The 20,624-nt window shown below is 47.6% G+C and overlaps 1 protein-coding gene across 2 annotated transcripts in view; it reads right to left on the bottom strand.

The window, feature by feature from the left end:
* SEC24B (SEC24 homolog B, COPII component) overlaps positions 1-20,385 on the bottom strand; it is a 39,764-nt gene extending 19,379 nt beyond the window's left edge. The window contains exons 1-13 of one of the 2 annotated variants that reach the window (XM_032969303.2): positions 20,156-20,385; positions 15,065-15,997; positions 13,902-13,988; positions 13,308-13,382; positions 11,182-11,330; positions 10,268-10,473; positions 8,869-8,971; positions 6,364-6,490; positions 5,272-5,381; positions 3,605-3,717; positions 3,161-3,279; positions 1,721-1,776; positions 838-1,044 (exon numbers count right to left, since the gene is read on the bottom strand). In XM_032969303.2, coding sequence (XP_032825194.1) covers positions 838-1,044; positions 1,721-1,776; positions 3,161-3,279; positions 3,605-3,717; positions 5,272-5,381; positions 6,364-6,490; positions 8,869-8,971; positions 10,268-10,473; positions 11,182-11,330; positions 13,308-13,382; positions 13,902-13,988; positions 15,065-15,997; positions 20,156-20,192 — 2,322 coding nt within the window. In that variant the 5' untranslated portion in view covers positions 20,193-20,385. The remainder of the gene's footprint in view (positions 1-837; positions 1,045-1,720; positions 1,777-3,160; positions 3,280-3,604; positions 3,718-5,271; positions 5,382-6,363; positions 6,491-8,868; positions 8,972-10,267; positions 10,474-11,181; positions 11,331-13,307; positions 13,383-13,901; positions 13,989-15,064; positions 15,998-20,155) is intronic. The other variant, XM_032969304.2, reaches the window with a different exon arrangement.
* Between the last annotated feature and the right edge of the window lie 239 nt (positions 20,386-20,624).

The raw sequence follows: 20,624 nt of genomic DNA, 5'->3' as shown, positions 1-20,624 counted from the left end.
GCACTGATGGCTACTTTACTGAGATTGATATTGGCACAAAAAAGAAAGACTGTTCGTTTGATTGAAGGGTAAAATCAAGACAAGTTGGACTGTGTAGGCGAGACGGAAGAATTTAAAATTAACAGCACCAGCTGAAAAATACCAGCATCGTTAAACAAATGCTGCTTTACGAAATGAGAAATGCATAAGGTAGCTTTCTGGGCTAAAGCCCACCTTATGAACAACTTCTGCTCTTATGGACGCAATTCTATATTAGCTTGCTCCGTTAAATATTCAAACGTAGGCCAAGACGAAAAGACGTAATGGCATTTTATTACAGAAAAATCACTGCCTGTCGCTTTTGATGAAGGTGCACGATCAGGATAATATACTTGGGATAACTGATTACAATATTTTTTAAAGCGCCACGTGGTGAGACTAAACTAAACTTTTTATACGACTAGGTAAGGCCCACTGAGCTATATTGCTCTTTTTCAGATATGACGTGGCCACAAATGATAGCTCAACGAAGTGGTTTATCACATGGAATTGTATAACAGCCAAATACTCGAAATGCATGTTTCTAAATGAGGGAAAAACCAGAGGACCTGGAGAAAAATCCAAGCAACCAAGGAAAGAGAACATGCAAACTCCCGTATACCAGACTAACTATTGAACATCTCGCCACCGTGGCGCCCCTAATATATAAAATATTCTTCTTTCAAAGCGGTGTTATTGAAGTGTTGTAACACCGACCACTGCCCAACTGAGAAAATGCAAACTCCAAACATAAGCTTAGTGACGATGCGACTGGGTCCGTGACGAAAGCCACCGCGGGCGTGCACGGCGTTCCCTCGCCTTGGTGCTGGCGCGCACGTTGGGGTCCTCGCGTGACTGGAGGGCGCCGTGACCCAGGTTGGGCAGCTGCGTTTGGAAGACGGTGACGCGCCCGCCGGTCGGCGCCACGAGCTTGTGCGCGGCCTGCAGCGCGGGCCCCAGCGCGCTGCGAGTCTCGTGCGTGCGCCGGAACCGCCCGGGCAGCGCTCGCACCAGCTCCCGCACCAGCTGCCCCACGCACGACGAGTCTCGTCAGTTCACTTCGTCGTTATCGTCGCCGTCGTCGTCGCCGTCGTCATCCCGGGAATTATTGAATGGTGCGCTACTTTCATATTCATGATGATTACATCCATCATCATACTATGCATTGCCATAATCCTGTGTCGTACCAAAATCATCATCCTCATTAATCTGAAAACTAATTTCTTTAGAACTGCTTTTTGTATTTAGTTTGTTGTCCTTTCACGCACCTCCCGTGAGCAAGGTTGGCTACGTACTATGCGAAAGAAGTTCAACATACATACACCATCATCGTTATCATAATTTTCGTACTCCCATCCATTTACAGTCAACTCGCGCTTTTCCAGGGTAAAAGAAGGGGAAGGATGGCAGCTAAAGCACAGCAAGGAAGCTTAGTAGAGAGTACACAGGTGGTGCATAATGCCGGTTATCTCAGCCAGTTAACCCATGACAACTTGGTCTGTCCCGTGATCTCCTGCCAGTGAGACTTCGAGACTTCAAATGGCCTCAAAGTGTACGTAGCCTGACACAAGTTCTGTGTCAACGATGCCGTCACTCATTGCGACTGTTGTTGCGATGACACGCGATGACCACGCACGTGGGGCCGGTGGGGCATCGTGGTTACACATGCCGTGACCGTACGTGGTTTATTTTAGCACATTACCTCCTTCCTGTCCTGCAGATTGACAAGCAGATGTTCTGACGTTGGGATGAACACATCTATTGCAGAGAAACAAAATAAAAACGAAAAATTACGTTGAAAATGTGTTGTGTTTTTCAATGTCCCCTCTTCAATTCCGTTCACATTGTTTGTGTATATACAGCGCTTTTGTCAATCTACTGCTGGATGGGGATTTCTCCATCCTGTGTTGGTCATCGAGGTTATGACCATATTTCACCATTCTGGATAGTGTGCAGGTTGGTAAGGAAAGGGATACACAAGACCAGTTCAGACATCACTCTGATGTTTGCTGATGTTAGCTGTGGCCAGGAATCAAACTCACGTTGCCGGGTCCATAGGAGGAATGCACCAAACTACTGAACCACCGCTTTACCCCAGGCAATATATAATGCAAGTATATAATAATTTAATTATCGAGGATAGCCTCAATTAAGACTGAAGACTGATTTTGCCACTCACATCAGGCGCCTGACTGCGACCAGCTTCGACAGCTGTGCACGGTCCATCGTGCTCTAACTGTGGAGACTGTGAGGATGCTCGTCCACGCATTTATAATTAGCCGCGTGAACTACTGCAACATCTTCGGCTGTGCCAGCTCTGTTCACCTGCGGCCACTCCAGTCGGTGTTAAATGCTACAGCTCGTCTGACGGTTAGGAAACAGAAATATGATCCGATCACGGGTTTGATACGCGATGAGCTGCACTGGCTACCTATTAAATACAGGACTGCGCATCAATGATGCCTACTCGTCTTCAAGAGTCTCCACCAATCTATTCCGTCTAATCTCGACGATCAGTGCGTACCAGCTTCATCAGACCCAAATCGACTCCGACTACGATCCGAGGCAACCTGCTGTACACCCACGTGTGAACCTCGTGCGATACGACCAGCGCAGTTTCGGGGTCTCCGGCCCAAAGACCTGGAACACGCAACCAAGCTCATGTTCGGGATCCGTCCCCGAGTCTGAGCCAGTTCTAAAACAGACGCTAAACGGTGTTGTTGGTTCAGAGAGCCTTACTTCAACATGTGATCAATGCACATTCGTGATGGACTGTACTCATAACAGTGCGCACTATCAAATGTTCTTACTTATTTACTAAGGCCCTGCACTGAGATGTTGCGTGAGATTGGGAGTTTCACAAATGTGCTCGATTCTACCAACCGTTGCTTCGGAGTGGTGGCTCACAGGCATGGACGGCATCACCGTGCCCCTCCGAGCCACACGGTCAACGTCCACCCAATGGCGGAGTGGGTTTGGGCGTTTCACACATCTGTACGATCCACCACACCATGTTTCAACAAGGTGGATTCACAGGCTTGTGCCAGCACGTCTTCCCTAAGCTACACGATCACCCCCCCCCCACCCGCCTTCTGCTAACCGACCGCCACGGTGAAAAAGGGAGGCCATTATGGACACTCACCGTCGATGTCGGGAACGACCAGCATGTGCGGCTGCGAGAGGCTCTCGTGCATCTGGTAGAAGTGAACGCTGCTGTCAAAAGTGACGAAGCCGATCTTGGTACGGGAATCTCCAGGCAGCCTGCAATGGTATTATTATTTTTTATTTTCTATCTACGTGACTTTACCGAAAGAACCAAAGAATATAATAAAACTGTTGGGTTATTTGATCGACTTTTTTTAATCGTTTAAAAACCGAATCGTAAAAACCGCTTGGTGGAATACGACGGTTGCACGCACTGAAGTTGTAACGGATATTTACGTGCAACAATTGGATACACATCTCACGAGCATATACGTACATATATATATCGAATTTCACTCAACAACTAGTGACATTGTCTGGTGTTCAGCCGGCAGGGCATGAAGGCCACAATTGGATCACGAACCGCCCCACCCAACCTCACCTGTCCAGGTTTTCAAGCAGAGACTCGCAGACCATGGAGAGGTATCCCGAGTCGATGGCGCCATACGATACGTCGAAGAGGAACAGGTAGACGGCCGGCTGTGGCGGCCGCAGCTGCGAGAGAGACGTCACGTGGATGGGGTGAGACAAACTATTCATTTATTTTACCAGGTAAGGCCCACTGGGCTATCGACCTCTTTTTTTCAGAAGCAACGTGGCCACCACAAATGGCAGCTCAATGAAGTGGGCTTATCACATGGAAATTTAGAGCAGCCAAATACTATAAACGCATGTTGATTCTAAATGTAGAGGGAAAAAACCGGAGGATCAGAAGGAAAATCCACGCAACCAAGGGGAGAACAGCAGGCGTCAGGGTCGGGATCGAACCCACGACCTCCTGTATACCAGGCAAGGTCGTTAACATCTCCTAGCCACCGTGGCGCCCCTTTGCCACACGACGAAACTTCTCACTTGTGGGAGTCACTTAAGCCACACACACTCCTGAATGAAGCTGGTGTTTAAAGAGCCATTAGAAACCAAGTATAGGCAAGTGCTTCAATGGCAAAGGAATAACTTGATTTTGTGATACTTATAAAGAGTTATACTCAAGTTTGGTTAAACAATTATGAGATCAGCAGTCTATAAGTTACTTTTGAAAGTACAGGGTGAACCATTCTTAGAAACCCCCACTCAGTTTTAATGACGACCCTTCACTCTCTTCCTAACAGCTCCGTTGAATATTGTGATAGCTCTGCAGTAGCTTACATAGGAGAATGTTTAAAGAATGAATGAGATTTGATGAGAGAGGCATGTGCAGGCTTCGAAATAATAAAGGTTGTTTTTATATAATTTTTCCACATCATTTCAACAAGACGATTCTAAACGAATAGCCCGTAGAGTAAGAAACGTTAATTTAAAAAAAAAACAATAACGTCTCACTTATACAAATCATACCGCGAGAATGAGTTATAGTAAACATTCTATTCGGTCCTGATTTCCCTAACAGCAGTGACAAATCTCCGAGCCACAGAGCGGACCACCACTTGATACTCCATCTCAATCTATGGATTTATTTTACCCATAGACCACAATTCTCTCTCTAGCTGTGCAGACATGGTTAATTTTTGACCAATTAATACCCCTCATAGCGGGTCTTGGCTGAATTAACCATCACCGCACCAGCTGTGTGCCTATGACTAAATCATCCAGAAGGGCATTCAATCTCATAAGGTCTCAGACGTTAAGCAGCGTTGGATAACCAGAATGCATAACAGGCGCTTGCATCCTCCTGTCGGGCTACGTTGGCAGCACAGCACGGTGCAGTAAAATCTATCTGTGTACTGTACCATGTTTCAATGGATATGCTCCCAGCCTTCACCAACCCGCAATTAGCAGTGAAGTATGGTCAACGAACCACCCACAAACCACACGGTGTGCAAAAAGACCTCATCAAACCGATTAGCACGATTGGCTACGTACGGTTCAAATGAGGTTTAACGTGCATACGTAAGTATATTTGGGTTTTTGTGTGCAACTAGTGGTGACCGGGCCAATCATCAAAAACTTCCCTGGACTCACGTGGAGGGAATAAGCTGTCTGGAATCGGTGTTTGATCGCCAAGCCACCTTACCAGCTTCCGCGATTGCGCAACACTGATCTCGTACTCACCATGTACTCAGAGGGAGCGATGAATTCGACGGTGGAGTTTTGCACTTCGGGCCGTTTCTGCGGCTCCCCGTAGCTGCGCGTTATCGGGTTGTACATGAACTCCTCGGGAGCTGGGGCCGGGAAACAAAAACCCCAAAAATGTAAAACACATTCAACACAATCTGGATTACTCGCTTCAATGATTGCGACATGATCAATAGTAATCTACGTATCTCTCTTCCTCTATTCAATGACACCTAACATTATTTACGTCGGTTTAAACACAGGCCTTGCACACAAAGTAACTAGCAACACACAGACCAAATGTAAAGATGGCACTCACGAGCTACACTCTTCTCATACTGGAGATTTCGTCAACTATATATTGTGTTGGACCACATCATGAAATTAGTGTTTGCTGTCAGGCCACTTGACATCACATGGCACATGTACAATATGTCATACATGTTGAACTTCTTTCGCACAAAACATATCCAACTGTGCTAATTGGAGGGGCAGGCTCTTTATGGCATCATTATGTACATGTGGTCACGAATCTACATCTCTCTCATGTCCAACCCCTTGCCTATCTCTCATCTAACTAATCTCTGTATGGCTCAGTGAGCCATCTCTTTTGGCGGGCCATAAGTCCAGGAGCCACTCAAAAAACGTTCATGGGTCATTACGTTAACGTGGCGGTGACGCGGCCCGGCTGTAGTGCGTCTGTCACTTGTTGCAGAGGTTTATGGTTCAAATCCAGAGGCTGCCCCGGTTATGACTGCAGGTGTATTAACCAACACAATTCCCTCCGCGTTGCAGTGAACGCCAAAGACCCCGTGGCACTATTCGCAAGCGTTGGGCATTGCGTGGGCTGGTATCATGGTCCAAATTTGAAAAATTACTTGCATATTACTCAACCGGAATGTACGTAGAAATCATCGAACCCCCTACTGCGAAAGACTTGGCAGGACACTTCCTTAAAAAGAGTCATGAGACTCGGTGAACCTTTCCTGGTAATGGATTTTTTTTATAAAATAATAATATACTGGCCCGTGGGGACCTGGAGAGAGTAACCGCCGCGGCATGCAGCTCTCAACGTCGAGCTGTCCTCACCGTCGTTGATCCTGTAGCAGATGTTGCACCGCCATCGCCGCTGATCGATGAACGCGACGAATGGGTTGATGTACGTTCTGCACGAGCGGCACCGCACGATGACGCTCGACGTGATGACCGGCAGCTGCTGCATGCGCGCGATCCATGGAACGGACGCGCCGGGTCAAGGGAAGCTCTGGGTCAGCGTGTGGCTGCTGCAGTGCATGCGTCGGTGTCCAGCAACTGAGGTTAAACTAAACTATGTTTTATTTTACCAGGTGAGGCCCACTGAGCTACGTAGCTCTCTGGCCACAAATGATAGCTCAACGAAGTTGGTTTATTACGTGGACATTTACAGCAGCCAAAATACCCTAAACGCGTGATGTTCATTCGAAATGTGGAGGGAAAAACCCGAGGACCCAGAGAAAAATCCACAAATTTCATGTATGCTACGCCAGTCTTAGTAGATACTCATGAACAGCTTTTGGTATATATATATTCATTAACACAGGTATTACATGCACTGATGTTGAGAAGTGAATGATGCAATTAATTTCAGACCACATGGCCCTGTGAGAGGAAGAAAGCACAGTATTTTGCAATGAATGCCCGGGTATTAACAAACATTGCGGAAACACTGCGAATAAAATGCAACAACCACGAAGGAAAAGACACGAAATGGGATTAAACAAAAAGCCACCATGACCATGAAAGACAAAAAAGCACAACTGAAAAAATCTCGAGGCAAATGTCTGTGTCCCACCGACCCAGCCCACACATGTTGTTGGCAAATTGCTGAAGATGTGCTTGGGCATCATCGCTGTGAGAGCTAAGCGCATCTAATCCCCTGCTAAACAAACAAAACCAAGACACAAGTGCTGTAATCACAAGATCCCAGACCTCATGAGATGCATTTAATTGAGATAAGTACAATCCACCCATCTGGCTCATTCACTTGTGAAACCAAATCTTGCACGCCAATGGTGGGCTACTAAAAAGTGACTTCACACAGGCCTGCTGCTACGGAATGGTGGTATAACAATATGTACCAGGATCTATTGTAACATATGACTAAATAAGCCGGAATGCACCTGACCTCAAGAGAGCTCAGAAACTAAGTAGAGTTGAGCCTGAATAGCGCTTCTATGAGTGACTGCATGCAACAAAACGGGTGTCCACAGGCCGCTGCGAGGCTATGTAGTCAGCAGAGAGCAATGCAGAAAATCCATTATTGTACTGTACTATGCTCCTTGCCTACACAAACCCACACACCGATCAGCATGGTGAAGTGCAGTCAGATGGCCCGCACCACGCACAGGAAGGGGCTCATCCAGCAGTGGATGTAACATAATCAGTTACGAGCCATTTCTGTTGCACTCTTGTGGACAAAAACTTCAGCAAAGGTCATTAAGAGACTGCTGTAAGAGCCTATGCGTAACGGTGCACATTTATTTCTGTGCCCCCACCCCCCTGTGGTGATAAACTGAAATGTAAAAAAAAAAATTCCACACTACAATTCACGCAAAATTCTCACGTGGGCGTATGAAGCTCTAACAATGCAATTCATTTTTCTGGCTTCGAAGACTGCACATAAAAAGCGCCATTTCACATAGGAACCCCTTAACCTTTTTAGTAATTTATTTTATGACTGCACCAATTGTGTTCCTTTTTGTATTGTCAAGTTTGGCAGCCAAATCCCTAAAACCCATAACATATTTTTTTGTATTTAATCGTTTTATTTGACTTACGAGCTGAACAAATTGGCATCTCAAATAGTTACTCATTCATTGGAGTCAACATGAGGTTGCACCACATGGAGGCCACATAATCATCCCAAAAAACACGGGCTACTTAAAAAACTACGTATTCGCTGGGAAGCAAAGGTTTATAACTGGGTTTGAGCCTGTGTCTTAAGGCCCTTGGTTATGCGGTGTGGGAATGCACACCCACAGGCCGTTAACTTGAGAAGATCCCGCGCTATTCACCATGAGGGCAAGCCATTGTGCGGCGGATGTCATGGGCAATTTTGCAACGGAAAAATACCCGCGGATGACCCACCCAATGGACGGAACACGGGGGGGGCACCTTTCTGTGAGATGAGCTCTGCGCCACTCTACTGAACCGAGATTTCGTAAATGCATAATTTTCTATAGAAAACATATCCGTCCGTGTACCGTACTTCTGTGCTCCCACACCTATGCTCCTCACTTTCGGCAAATTACAACTGACAAGCATGAGAACCAAACGAAGAAAGAATCTAATTTATTTTTGTCCCTTCAATAACGGTTGCACGCATGTACCACACCTAACATCATTGGTGAGCGATACCTGAATCTGTCCCAGGTACCCCCCCCACCTTTCTCCAACAAGCAAAAACCAGCATGGTGAAGTATGGTCACAGTACCATGACCAAGACGGCTTATAAGGAGGGCCCTCGCTCAGCAGTGGACTGACGCAAAAAGGCTGCGTACGTGCACAAGTAGGGCAACCACCTTCACATGTGCTCGCCCGAGTGAAACCCTTTACCGCGAGATCTTTGAAGGGATGCAGCACCAGACCCAGGGGAAGCTTGGCCTTGGCCAGCAGCGCCGGCGACTGGGGCAGGTTCGTGAGCGTGGACCGCAGAACCCTGGAGGCAGCAAGAAAAGTTGTGCGTGAGAAAATCACCTGACTGCCGTCACCGTCGTTATTGACGTTATGACAACGGTAACAAGGACGAAAAGTGGACGGGCGGCTGTGTCATCAGAGTACTGATTGAGCATCGCTGAGATTCTGAATTTGAGTTTCTGAAAACAGAATTGTCTTCCGAGTGCACACGTTGATGGTCCACCAGCTTTTTTGAACTTTAAAAGCTGATTAAATAATAGTAGCAGTGGTGCAGTGCTATGTGCACCACACTATGAACCAGTGGATCTGAGACAGTTAAATAAAAGCAGGCGATACTTGAACCCGTCTTGTCCCCCCACTTCAGAAACCTGCACTCACAGGCTTGTCAAATAAACCCATGATTGACATTGTCTGAATGTATGTTCCCTTTAGGTTCAGACTCCAGTCATCCTCGCAGCGGCTTTTGGCTAGCCATCAAATCAAGACAGGCACTGCATTGTGTGCTTTCAGATGCGCTTCTGCGGCCTTCTAGAACGCTCTTCCTTCCGATATTAGGAAGGTACTGGAGCTATGCACTTTTAAATGTGGATTTATTTTTTTGTGTTCAGTTGATTGTCCTTCTCCCGCACCTCCAATTAGCGCAGTTGGCTATGTACGGTGCGAAACAAGTTCAACATACATACATGCAGAACCATGTGCACTACCTGAAGGCTACATAATTTGCCCCGGTCCTTACCCAAGTCATTTTGTGTGAAATTATTACGAGTAGAAGCTCTCCAATAATGATGGCTATGATGACGATGATGATGACAGTGCTGTTGCTAGCGCTGCTGGTATTCATACACAAGGCTGCACTCGTGTTTGGGCTCAGAAAAACGAGTAGCTCCATCACTTTGTCCTGGTCCCTATCAATAGTTATCCAGCATAGAAGTGTCAACATTACCTGAAATTCTCCAACAGATGGTGGCGATATGTTTACAACCTTGCCTGCTATGCAGTAGGGTCGTGGGTTCGATCCCGACCCTGACGCCTGCATATTTGGAGTTTACATGTTCTCCCGGTGGTCGTATTGATGTCTCCGGGTCCTCCGGTTTTCCTTTCCACATTTATAAACATGTGTTTAAAATATCTGGCGGCTATAAATGTCTGTGAAAAGCCACTTCGTTGAGCTATCATTTGTGGCCAGGTCACTTCTGAAAAAGAACTACATAGCTCAATGGGCCTTACCTGGTAAAATACAAATAAAATGCTAAAATAGTTAAACGATGATCATAACGGTTGGAGACAATGATGGCGCTGTGAGTAGCGGTTCATTTACTCGGGGCTGCAGTTGCGCTTGCTGAGGTGCGAGTGGATGCGGGGCCTCGGGGCGGGCGTGGGCGTGGGCGGCAGCACGAAGCGCTCCTGCAGCAGGTCAACGGGTCGCGTGTCGTCGTAGGGCATCCCTGAGGTGTCTCGCGGAGACCGCTGCAGCGCTAGACCCTGCATACGTGCGCTCAGCTCGCCCAGCCCGGAGGAGCCGCCCTGGTGGAGGGGTGGGCGACATGTGGAGGACAGGGCCCCCGGGGGGGGGGGGGGGGGTGAGAATGAAGGGGTGAGAATGAACATTTCAGTGTCGTCAAGCAGCCACAAGTTGTCAGTCAAGATTAAGAGGTGCCATCGTGGCCAAAGCCACCGATGACATTACACCTCAACACGTTCTGCCTTCTGCAAAATCACTACAGCTGCTGCACGGTAGCAGCTGCTGTGACATTTTCCACAACTGAATGTTTAAAAATGCGTAATAAAGTCAAGGAATATTAAGATAGTAAAAAAAATCCTCAATTATATCCAAATATTACTATTGGTATCATTTCAGAGGCAGGCAATGCTGTGTATCACAGAATAGCCCGTGGACGAGGATATCACATTACTACTTTCTCTGGAAATAGATATCACAGATAATGATGATTTTCATATTTTTTCCCCAATATTTTCCTAGCTGTGCAATCCATGTCACATCACGATTGTGCTACGTCACGTTATGGTACGAGGTATCAATTCAGATCCCTCCTGGGTGAGTGTCATTAAAGTCCTACATCAATGCACAATAACTGTTCTCCCTTCGAATGGATAGTGGCGAGGAGACGGTGCACGCATGCGTGGATAATTGAGCATAATCAAAAACCAATGGGATGATGCGAAGACACGTAGGCACAAACAAAGCCGCAAAGATAATTACTTTGCACGTACCTGTTGAGCAGGCTTTCCAATGTGTGCAGGCGAATTAGAGTAGGTAGACTGCTGGCAATTGAGCTTCATGGGGCTGTATTCTTGTGGTGGATTCCCTTGGGCGCTGGACACTGGGGGGCGATCGAGGCAGGTGTGTGTAGCATCCAAGTCTGTTGCGCAACGGAGCGGAAAGCAGAAACCAATAAAAACTTCATCCTAATGCCACTTTCATCGCATAGCATTTAACAAGTATCTTCACGAAGTGCAGTGATAAAATTAGCAGATGTGGAGCGCATTCATTATAGACTCCGGCTGCGCAACAATTTCCACTTCAATTACGCCGCATCGGTTGGGAATATCACAGGGGGTTTAATATATGCTAAGGAAAACAAACATGCGCAGGAGTTACTCGATGCCTTGGGGGCCCCGATCTTGGTCTGGGTGATATGTCTGTCAAGGCCAAAACACTGGCCAACTCTTGCACTTCCATCTCCCAGCATGGCGCCCACAGAAAAATGCCGCAATTCCGTCAACTCCTGTACCACTCTGCATGCCGTGGCTGCGCATTCAATTGAGCCCCGTGTGTGTGCATTAATGAGAATCTTCTCAGCCAAGGGTTCAACCTCCGGACGTTTACATATGAAGGGAGAACCCCCCGGGCTGCTTTTTGCACCTTATATCCTGCGGGGCTCCATTCTCACAAGTCCCTCGTACATATTTATATCGACTATTCTGCAGGGTATACAGTCAGCTCTCAATATCTGGGGTGATAGGGGGAGGGTGTGGGGGGGTGGACAAGGAGCCGCCAGGATAAAAAAACAAGAATAACGGCACAAAAGTACCGTGTTGTGATTGGTTTACTTGTAGACATGTTTGTGATCATGTCAAGGATTAAACCAATCGTCGGTTGGTTAGTTGTTAAACGCTACACTACCGCGGTAGTGCAGCAGTTAGCGCGCTGCGCTACAAACCCAGTGACCCGAGTTCAATGCCTGCTCACGGCCAACACCAGTGATGATTATCTGAACCGGTTCTGGGCCTCCCCTAGGTCGACTCAGCCTCAAATGAGTACCAGGTGCGATGTGTAAATATCGCCACTGGGGAGACAAAGGCGGCCAGGCATGGTGTTAGCCACCCACCCCCTGATGTGCTCACTAAGTGTGGTAAAGCTATACCGGGGGTTCTCTGTATGTCTTTTGATTAAACAAATCGCAGACTCTCGACTAGTGATGAGCAAGTGATGAGTAAACCAGTGGTGTGTGTGAAAACAAATACAACTGCACATTTTCTGCAAACAAGGTTAATCTCCAGCCCGGCTAATCCACCCACGAATAATCGCGAGTTACCTGTGTAGTGAGGGGTGCGCGTGGAGGCAACAGATGCCGGACATTTAGCATTCCTTGGTGTGAAGGTGTTCAAGCACACATCGTAGATGGCAGGGGCCAGCAACCTGCAGCTCCGGAGCCAGATGCGGCTCTTTAAGGACTGCTTCGTGACGTTATCAATGAAGGACCACCGTCTCGTACTCACATGCTTTGTGGCTATTAAAATAGAGTTTTTTTCGACCCCTGATGTAGGGTCATTTGTATTGTTAGGGATGGAATAATGCGTCAATTCATCAATTAATAGATTCTTAGGCTGCATAGCACACATTGAATCGAGTATGGAATAATTGTTTTCAATTCATAGATGTTGAGTATAATGGGTTCATGGCACCTCTGATGTTGCATGAGGCCTGGATTTGAACCCGGTTTTCTAGGAACGCAAAGCCGTTTGCAAAACCACTACATTTCTGTTCCCCACACAGCCTTATAAAGACTTTTGGGACAAGTGCTATTAGCACCTTTGAAGGGAGGCACAGTACACGAGAGGGTGGGTGACCAACACCATGTCTCGCCGCCTTTATCTCCCTAGTGCTGATATTTACACACCGAACCAGGTACTAATTTAAGATTGACTTGACCTAGGTGAGAACCAGGATCGGTTCAGATATTCGTCACTGTTCTTGGCCGTAGGTGGGAATCAAACCCGGGTCGCCAGATTTGTAGCGCAATGCGCAAAAAGGCAGCGAACACACACGCATGCACGAACCTGAAAAAGCTATAAAATACTGACATTTAATAAATGTGTTAATGTGTATTACTCACCAGAATAGCCACCATCCTCCAGGGCATCATAGCCACAGTTCTCTTGAAGGTCACTGCTGCAGGAAGCGTCTGAATCTAGTCATCATCACCACCGTAACCACCATCATTTAGCAGCATTAACACCAACATCTCTGTTATCCCCAATACCCACCAACAGCAGCCAATAAGCTTTAGAGCAAACACAAAGACCCCCGTATAGCCTTAACAGACTGTTGGGGCAAGTGCTGTTAGCCAGCACCTATGAACACTGGCACGGCACACAAGGGGGTGGGTGGCAAACATTACACCCGAGCACCTTTGTCTCCCCAGTGGAGATGTTTACACACCGCACCATTAACTCATTTGAGGCTTAGCCGACCTACAGGAAGCCCAGGACCAGTTCAGATAATAGTCACTGGTCTTGGCCATGAGCGGTAATCGAACTCGGATCGTGGGTTCATAGCGTAGTGCACTAACCGCTACACTACTGGAGTAGACAAACACACACTTATACGCACTTAAAGCTAAAAAGATAGGGCTTCTACGATCGATTAAAGAACAGAATGATAACACTTGTCCGGACAATGACTGACGTCTGGGTGAGCGTGTCATCACCTGAGTCGTCGTCAGCTGCAGACGAGGAGGATAAAGGCGTAGCGGTGCCGGAGCCGTCACAGTATGATGAGCTGACGGCTCTCATCCCTGTTGGAAATGCAAGCGGCTTAGTCACAAAAAAAACAAATAATTGGCATTCATGCGAAGTTAAGAACACAGTGCACTAAGCTAATCAGAGAAAGACGCCGACTCCAACTGATTAGCCAGAGGAGGTGAGCACACCCACCACCATCCCAAAACCTGCTGTCAACGCCGCATACTTTCTTACCATATTTTATGTGCTGTGCTTACGAACAGCGCAGACAGCAAAGGAAATTGAAGTCAAAGCTACACGGTGCAGTGAAACCATGGCTAGATTCATGCACACTTGTGCAAGCTTTTCGGAACATAAATGTGAATTGTATTTTTTGTGGCAATGAAAAGGATTTATTGCAGTTCGGACGCCATTGCAGCGGCAAAACGTTCAGCGATGCTCACGGCGGTAACGGCACAGCTTCGTTAATATGAAAGCGGCAGCTAGGGATGGAAACAATGAAAGTGTGTCGCGCTTCTAGCCCAACTCGCAAATGAGGCCTTAAGTGCCGGCCAGTCACAAATATCTTTAAGTGGCCTTCATAAAAAAAAACACACGCAACATTTAACAGTTAAAATATCAACACTGTGCCATTATTTAGTCCACGATCGTCACTGTGTACCAAATTATATTTAAATCGAACAGGTTACATGAGCCTACTTGAAACGACGGGTCACACAGATGCGAACCAATGCTGTTGCCAAACCAGGAAAAGAACCTGCCATTAAAAAGCTTTCCTCTCTTAACACTTGCCAGGAATTTCCAATCACAATGACATCATGAGGGGGGAAGCGGGGAGTTGGGGACAGTTGTCTTGATCAAAGAGCTGATTCAAAACTTAACATGTAAATGAAAATTGCTCTGGGCAAATACAGGTCCCTTTACAAAAATAATGGCGAGGTGGCTGTGACTTTCGTGACAATTTTGCTCCTTTAAGTTTTTCTCATCCAGATGTCATACGTCTACAATACAAGCGCCACATCGCACAGCGTATAAAACAACCGGAGCGGTGCATTGCGGACAGCTTTACTTTATTTGCCAGGTTCCTGGCATTCAATGGGGCCTGTGGGTAAAAGTGGGGAAGTATCACCTGTAGGATAGCCGGCGCTCAGGTGCGTCGGATGACTCGTAAACGCTGCTTCGGCTGAGTGAGCGGGCCCCATGGACTCCGCATTCGGCGCGTTCTGCGCGTTCGGCGCGGCCGGCGGCACCACGCCTGGTGTAGCCTGTGATCGTGGTGGATGCGCGCTGGTGGTGAAGTTAGCTGCTGGCAGCGGTCGTCTCGTGGTCATGTCGGCCTCGCTCCTGGGCTGCTGCTGCTGCTGCTGTGTTCCTGAGGCAGAAGCAGCAGTTGCCAGCGCTGAGCGATGAGGAGCAGCGGCATTGCTGCTTGGGGGTCGCAGGGTCGCCGAAGCTGCTGCTGCTGCTGCTGCCGGCGGCCGTGGGGTGGGCGCCGCCGTTGCTGCCGCTTGGTGGCCGGGCGGCAAAGCGTACGGGGTCGTTGCCGTCACATTCGGGACTTGCTGGAAGAACCCAGCATGCGTCTGATAGCCATAACTTGAGGCGGGCCCTTTCTGGTAGCAATTCGGCTCGAGGGGTGGGCCACGTGTGGTCGCCAGTTGAGGAGGAGGACAACGTTCATGAGACATAGGCATGGCCGCGTAAGGCTGTGAGGGTTTTCTTGGTCCATACGGTTCCCCTGCCTGCACATTGGGCGTCGCCATCCGGTGCTGCATGGGAGGAGGAAGGCCTCTTGGGGCACCAGTGAGGTGTCCCGGGAGGGGCGACTGCCCCACCACAGGAGCTAGGCTCCCCGGTGGCTGCCCACTGGTCAGTGGTGGCATGGTGTGATGCCCGTAGGGGTGCTGTGCGGAAAGGGGAGGGTGGTGGTTGTGGTGGTGGTAGGACGTGGGAGGGAATACCAGGCCGTTTGTGTCCACCGAGTGAGCAGGCTGGGACTGGTAGGGGTAAGCATTGTAGGGGCCAAGCTGTGGGATGGCTGGGTACCAGTTATGTGCAGAACCTGCAAAAAGTAACACGAAAATAGAAGATAAACCTGACAAGTGCCATGCCAATATCCAGTTTTGACTTATTTCAAACAACATATCAGAATATATATTTTAAATTTCACAATGCTAATGCAAATCCCTATTTATATAATTATGCATTATAGCAACCAAACAGTATATTGTGCAAGAGGTTCTTTGTTTCGTATTATCACGTTATGTTTAAACCATTTTAAAGATAAACGTGTACATTAACGTATGTATATGTTGCGGTAAAAATATTTCTCACAAGACAAGCCGATTTGACAAAAATAAAGTGCTAAATTACATACACTACTCTTTAATATTTGCTTAAAATATATTTTATAAATGTTTGGCCATTTGACAATCCACTCCTGGATGAAGGCCTCTCTTCAGCATGTCGGTCATGGGGCTTGTTTGACCTTGCTTCACTACGCTGCTCAGTGAGGGTTGATGAAGGGGTAGAGGGGGGTGCAGAACCACTTCAGATATCACTCACCACTGATGATAATCAAATTGCGCTATGAAGGGCCATTGCCCGAAACGTCGTTTATTTGTTTACTTTTTGTTATACCAGGCAAGGCCCACTTAGCTATAAAGCTATTTTTTCAGAAGTGATTTGGTCACAAATGAAAACTCAACTTAGCAGCTTATCATGTGGAAAATTAGAGTAGCCAAATACACTAAACGCATTTTTCTAAAAGTGGAGGGAAAAACCGGAGGAACTGGAGAAAAATCCACGGGCACAACCTGCAAACTCCAAATATACAGGGGTCAGGGTCGGAATTACTTCGTATACCAAGCGAGGTAGTAAACATCTCGCCACTGTGGCATCCGTAATACATACATATTCTTATTAAAGCAGTGTTATTGAGCAATGTGTTGAGTTTTGTTTGTAATCAAACTCAGGTCACCAGATCGAAGTATGCCAAACACTGCCCAACTGTTTCTGGCTTATTTGGAACACATATATATTGAGTTGGAGATTATTTTTTAACCTCCAATAGAAATGTTGTCATGAAGGCACATTTTAAAAACTGGAATCTCAAACCCAGCATATTTAATAACATCTCACTGGAATTATCCCAAACCATTTCGGAGCATGTGACAGTGAGTGGCAAGATTTTTTTGCAGTCTTTGCTCCAATTCCAACCTTTTCCACATTTCTTCCTTTTTCAACTCTGGTTTCCTGGCACATTCGCTTCACAAAAAGACCCACGTGTCCCTATTTAGACACTTTTCTCACATCCTGTGACCAGCAATCCCTGCTCAAAAAATTGACAGCTATTCTGAAACCGAAAAAAGCAATTTATTTTATTTCTATAATCTGAGCAAGTGAGGGGGGGGGGAGAGAGACTGCATAATTTATGGCCATCTGTCCATCCCACATTACATCCCTTGGTGTTTTCAATTAAAGCAAACATTTTGATCATTTAAATTGTGTTCATGTGTACATTTTTTTCTGCTATTTTGAGTCAAAACATCAAATTTCAAGGTTATAATGTAGATTTTCACACAATGTTATCACTTCAACAAAACATGTCCGAGACTGGTAAATGTAGGGGGATAGTGCAAAAAAAAATAATTTCAGGTACAGATAAGATAAAAAAAGTTAATTGTGGTATTCCATCAAGAAACCATGCATTGATATGCATGGAATTAATCTCACAAAAAAGATGATCTGTTCTATAAATACACTGGAATTTTGTTACAATAATGTATACAACTCAAAAAGAGACCACAGTTTGGTAAAATGTGCAGAAAGGATTAAGGCAGAATGTTATCATATAATAATTAGCAATTCCGATAACTGTGGATAACAGACAAGCCCCCAGGCTGTGTTTTGCCAAAGGATAAACAAGAACATTGCTTTCAAATCAGAAATATTATAACAACAAAGTTTGAACAAACTCAGCTGTGCTGGTCCAATATTCACAGCACCACCCCCCACTACAATTGGGTAATGCAATTTACGTGCCGACACAATGTTACCTTTCAGCTACGAGAGACGTGTTATGTTGTCTGAAGGACAACCCAGGCATTGTTGTGTTTTTAGGCTAAGGTTCAAGTAAAATTAACTACAGTGTACATACAAGCAGCTGGACAGAACAAACAAAGCAAATGCTGGACCCCACAATGCATACACGGAGGCAGGTGTTGGTATAATTTGTCATCGCAGTTGCCACGTTTCCATCACGACCAGTCTGTAACAAAACTGTTCCCCCAAAGAGAGGAGACTTTCCAGGACCAAATCGATCACCGACCAGTACGGCTTGGTACATGGCCACATAAGTGAGAGTTAGATCAACCTCCACAACCATCCATGCTGTCACGAGGGGTCAATGTAGGGGGGAAAAGACGTGAGTACTATGACATCACTTGCTTATTTTAACTCTTCAGCCATGTTTGGGGTTTAAAATAGGAACTATTTAAGACCAAATAATTTACAGCCCCTTGTCAATCCACTGGTTGGCTACGTACGGTGCGAAAAAAGTTCAAAATATTTTAGTACATCTATATACGAAGGCCTCTCCCTCACCGTGTTCGTCGCGGAGATTGTTTAACCTCACTTCGCTGGTCAGCGTGGGTTGTGAGGCAAAGATAAAGGTCCACATATTACTCGCCACTGATGTTAGCCATGTCTGGGAGTTGAATTAGGTCACCGGGCGTATAGTGTAGTGCCCTCACCACATCTCCAAAGTTACGCACCAACACAATATCCACGTTAAACGTTGGTGGGTTGGGAGAGGACCGAGTCCGGCTAGGAACACGTCGGGAGGAGGAGCCGCTTAATCCTGGGCCAATAACTCCGCCAGCTCCTCGTCAGTGCCTGTGGCAGGACTGGGCGGGTAGAGCTCAGTTTTCACACGGAGATAGAGGTTAAAGCGCAGAGCCGAGTTATTTCTCATTTCTTATCCCCCCCCTCCTCCCATCGTTCATTAACGAGTATCTATGTGTGTGGCAATGACAGCTTCACACAGCCTTAAATAATAATTAATCCGAGAGAGTGTGAGTGCCTTAGAGCGACAGAGGGGCGAGACGAGACAGAGGTGAGAGAGTGAGTGTCTGACAGAGGTGAGAGAGAGTGAGTGCCTGACAGAGGTGAGAGTGAGTGAGTGCCTGACAAAGGTGAGAGTGAGTGCATGACAGAGGTGAGAGAGAGTGAGTGCCTGACAGAGGTGAGAGAGAGTGAGTGCCTGACAGAGGTGAGAGTGAGTGCATGACAGAGGTGAGAGTGCCTGACAGAGAGAGGTGAGAGAGAGTGAGTGCCTGACAGAGACAGGTGAGAGTGAGTGCCTGACAGAGGTGAGAGCGAGTGAGTGCCTGACAGAGAGAGGTGAGAGAGTGAGTGCCTGACAGAGAGAGGTGAGAGAGAGTGAGTGTCTGACAGAGGTGAGAGAGAGTGAGTGTCTGACAGAGGTGAGAGAGAGTGAGTGTCTGACAGAGGTGGGAGAGTGAGTGCCTGACAGAGGTGAGAGAGAGTGAGTGCCTGACAGAGAGAGGTGAGAGGGAGTGAGTGCCTGACAGAGAGAGGTGAGAGAGAGTGAGTGCCTGACAGAGAGAGGTGAGAGAGAGTGAGTGTCTGACAGAGACAGGTGAGAGTGAGTGCCTGACAGAGACAGGTGAGAGTGAGTGCCTGACAGAGAGAGGTGAGAGAGTGAGTGCCTGACAGAGAGAGGTGAGAGAGGGTGAGTGCCTGACAGAGAGAGAGTGAGGGAGGAGAGAGAGTGAGTGCCTGACAGAGAGAGAGTGAGAGAGGAGAGTGCCTGACAGAGAGGAGAGAGAAGCGTGAGAGAGGAGGCGAGAGAGAGGCGTGAGAGGGGAGAGACAGAGGCGAGAGAGAGGAGAGGCGTGAGAGAGGAGAGTGAGAGAGGAGAGACAGAGGCGTGAGGGAGGCGGAGGAGAGAGAGGTGAGAGAGGCGAGACAGAGGCGAGAGAGGAGAGTGACAGAGGCGAGAGAGAGGAGAGTGAGAGAGGAGAGAGAGGAGAGACAGAGGCGAGAGGAGAGAGAGAGAGAGGAGAGACAGAGGCGAGAGAGAGGAGAGAGGCGTGAGAGGGGCGAGTGAGGGGAGAGAGAGAGAGAGGAGAAAGGCGTGAGAGGGCCCAAATCGCCTCGTCTCCCACCCCCTCCATTCATTAAGAGCGCCGCTCACCGTTGTCGCGCTGCAGCTCGCGTCCTGGAGCCGACATGGCTCCCCCTCCCCCTCTCACCACCGACGACGACTGCGAACAAAGGGAGAGGATGAAATAAAATCGGAATAATCGATTCAAGTCGAGAGCGACTAAAAGTGAAGAAATTAGCGGCAGGGACGCCGCGGTCCAAGGCGAGCCGTGATGCCGTACAGTCCGGGTACAGTGCGCCGGCAGTGACGTCACTACGATGGGGAGGAGGGGGCGAGAGGGGGATGGAGGGGGGAGATAGGGGGGGGCGAGGGGGGGGGGACGAGAAGGGGGGGTGGCGAGAGGGGGGGGGGGAGAAGGGGGGGGCGAGAGGGGCTTCAGAATAATAAAATGTTCTATGGTGGTTTCGGTAAAGTCACGTTGATATATTTTTTTTAAATAAAAATAAAGTGATTCGAAATATCACGACGTTTCGATCGCAACACAAGCGGCCGTCATCAG

The sequence above is a fragment of the Petromyzon marinus genome, chromosome 41, assembly GCF_048934315.1.
Source record: "Petromyzon marinus isolate PM22_M1 ecotype Great Lakes invasive population chromosome 41, UKy_Petmar_22M1.pri1.0, whole genome shotgun sequence".
Lineage (NCBI taxonomy): Eukaryota > Metazoa > Chordata > Hyperoartia > Petromyzontiformes > Petromyzontidae > Petromyzon > Petromyzon marinus.
This window is presented reverse-complemented; position numbering and strand designations above follow the sequence as displayed.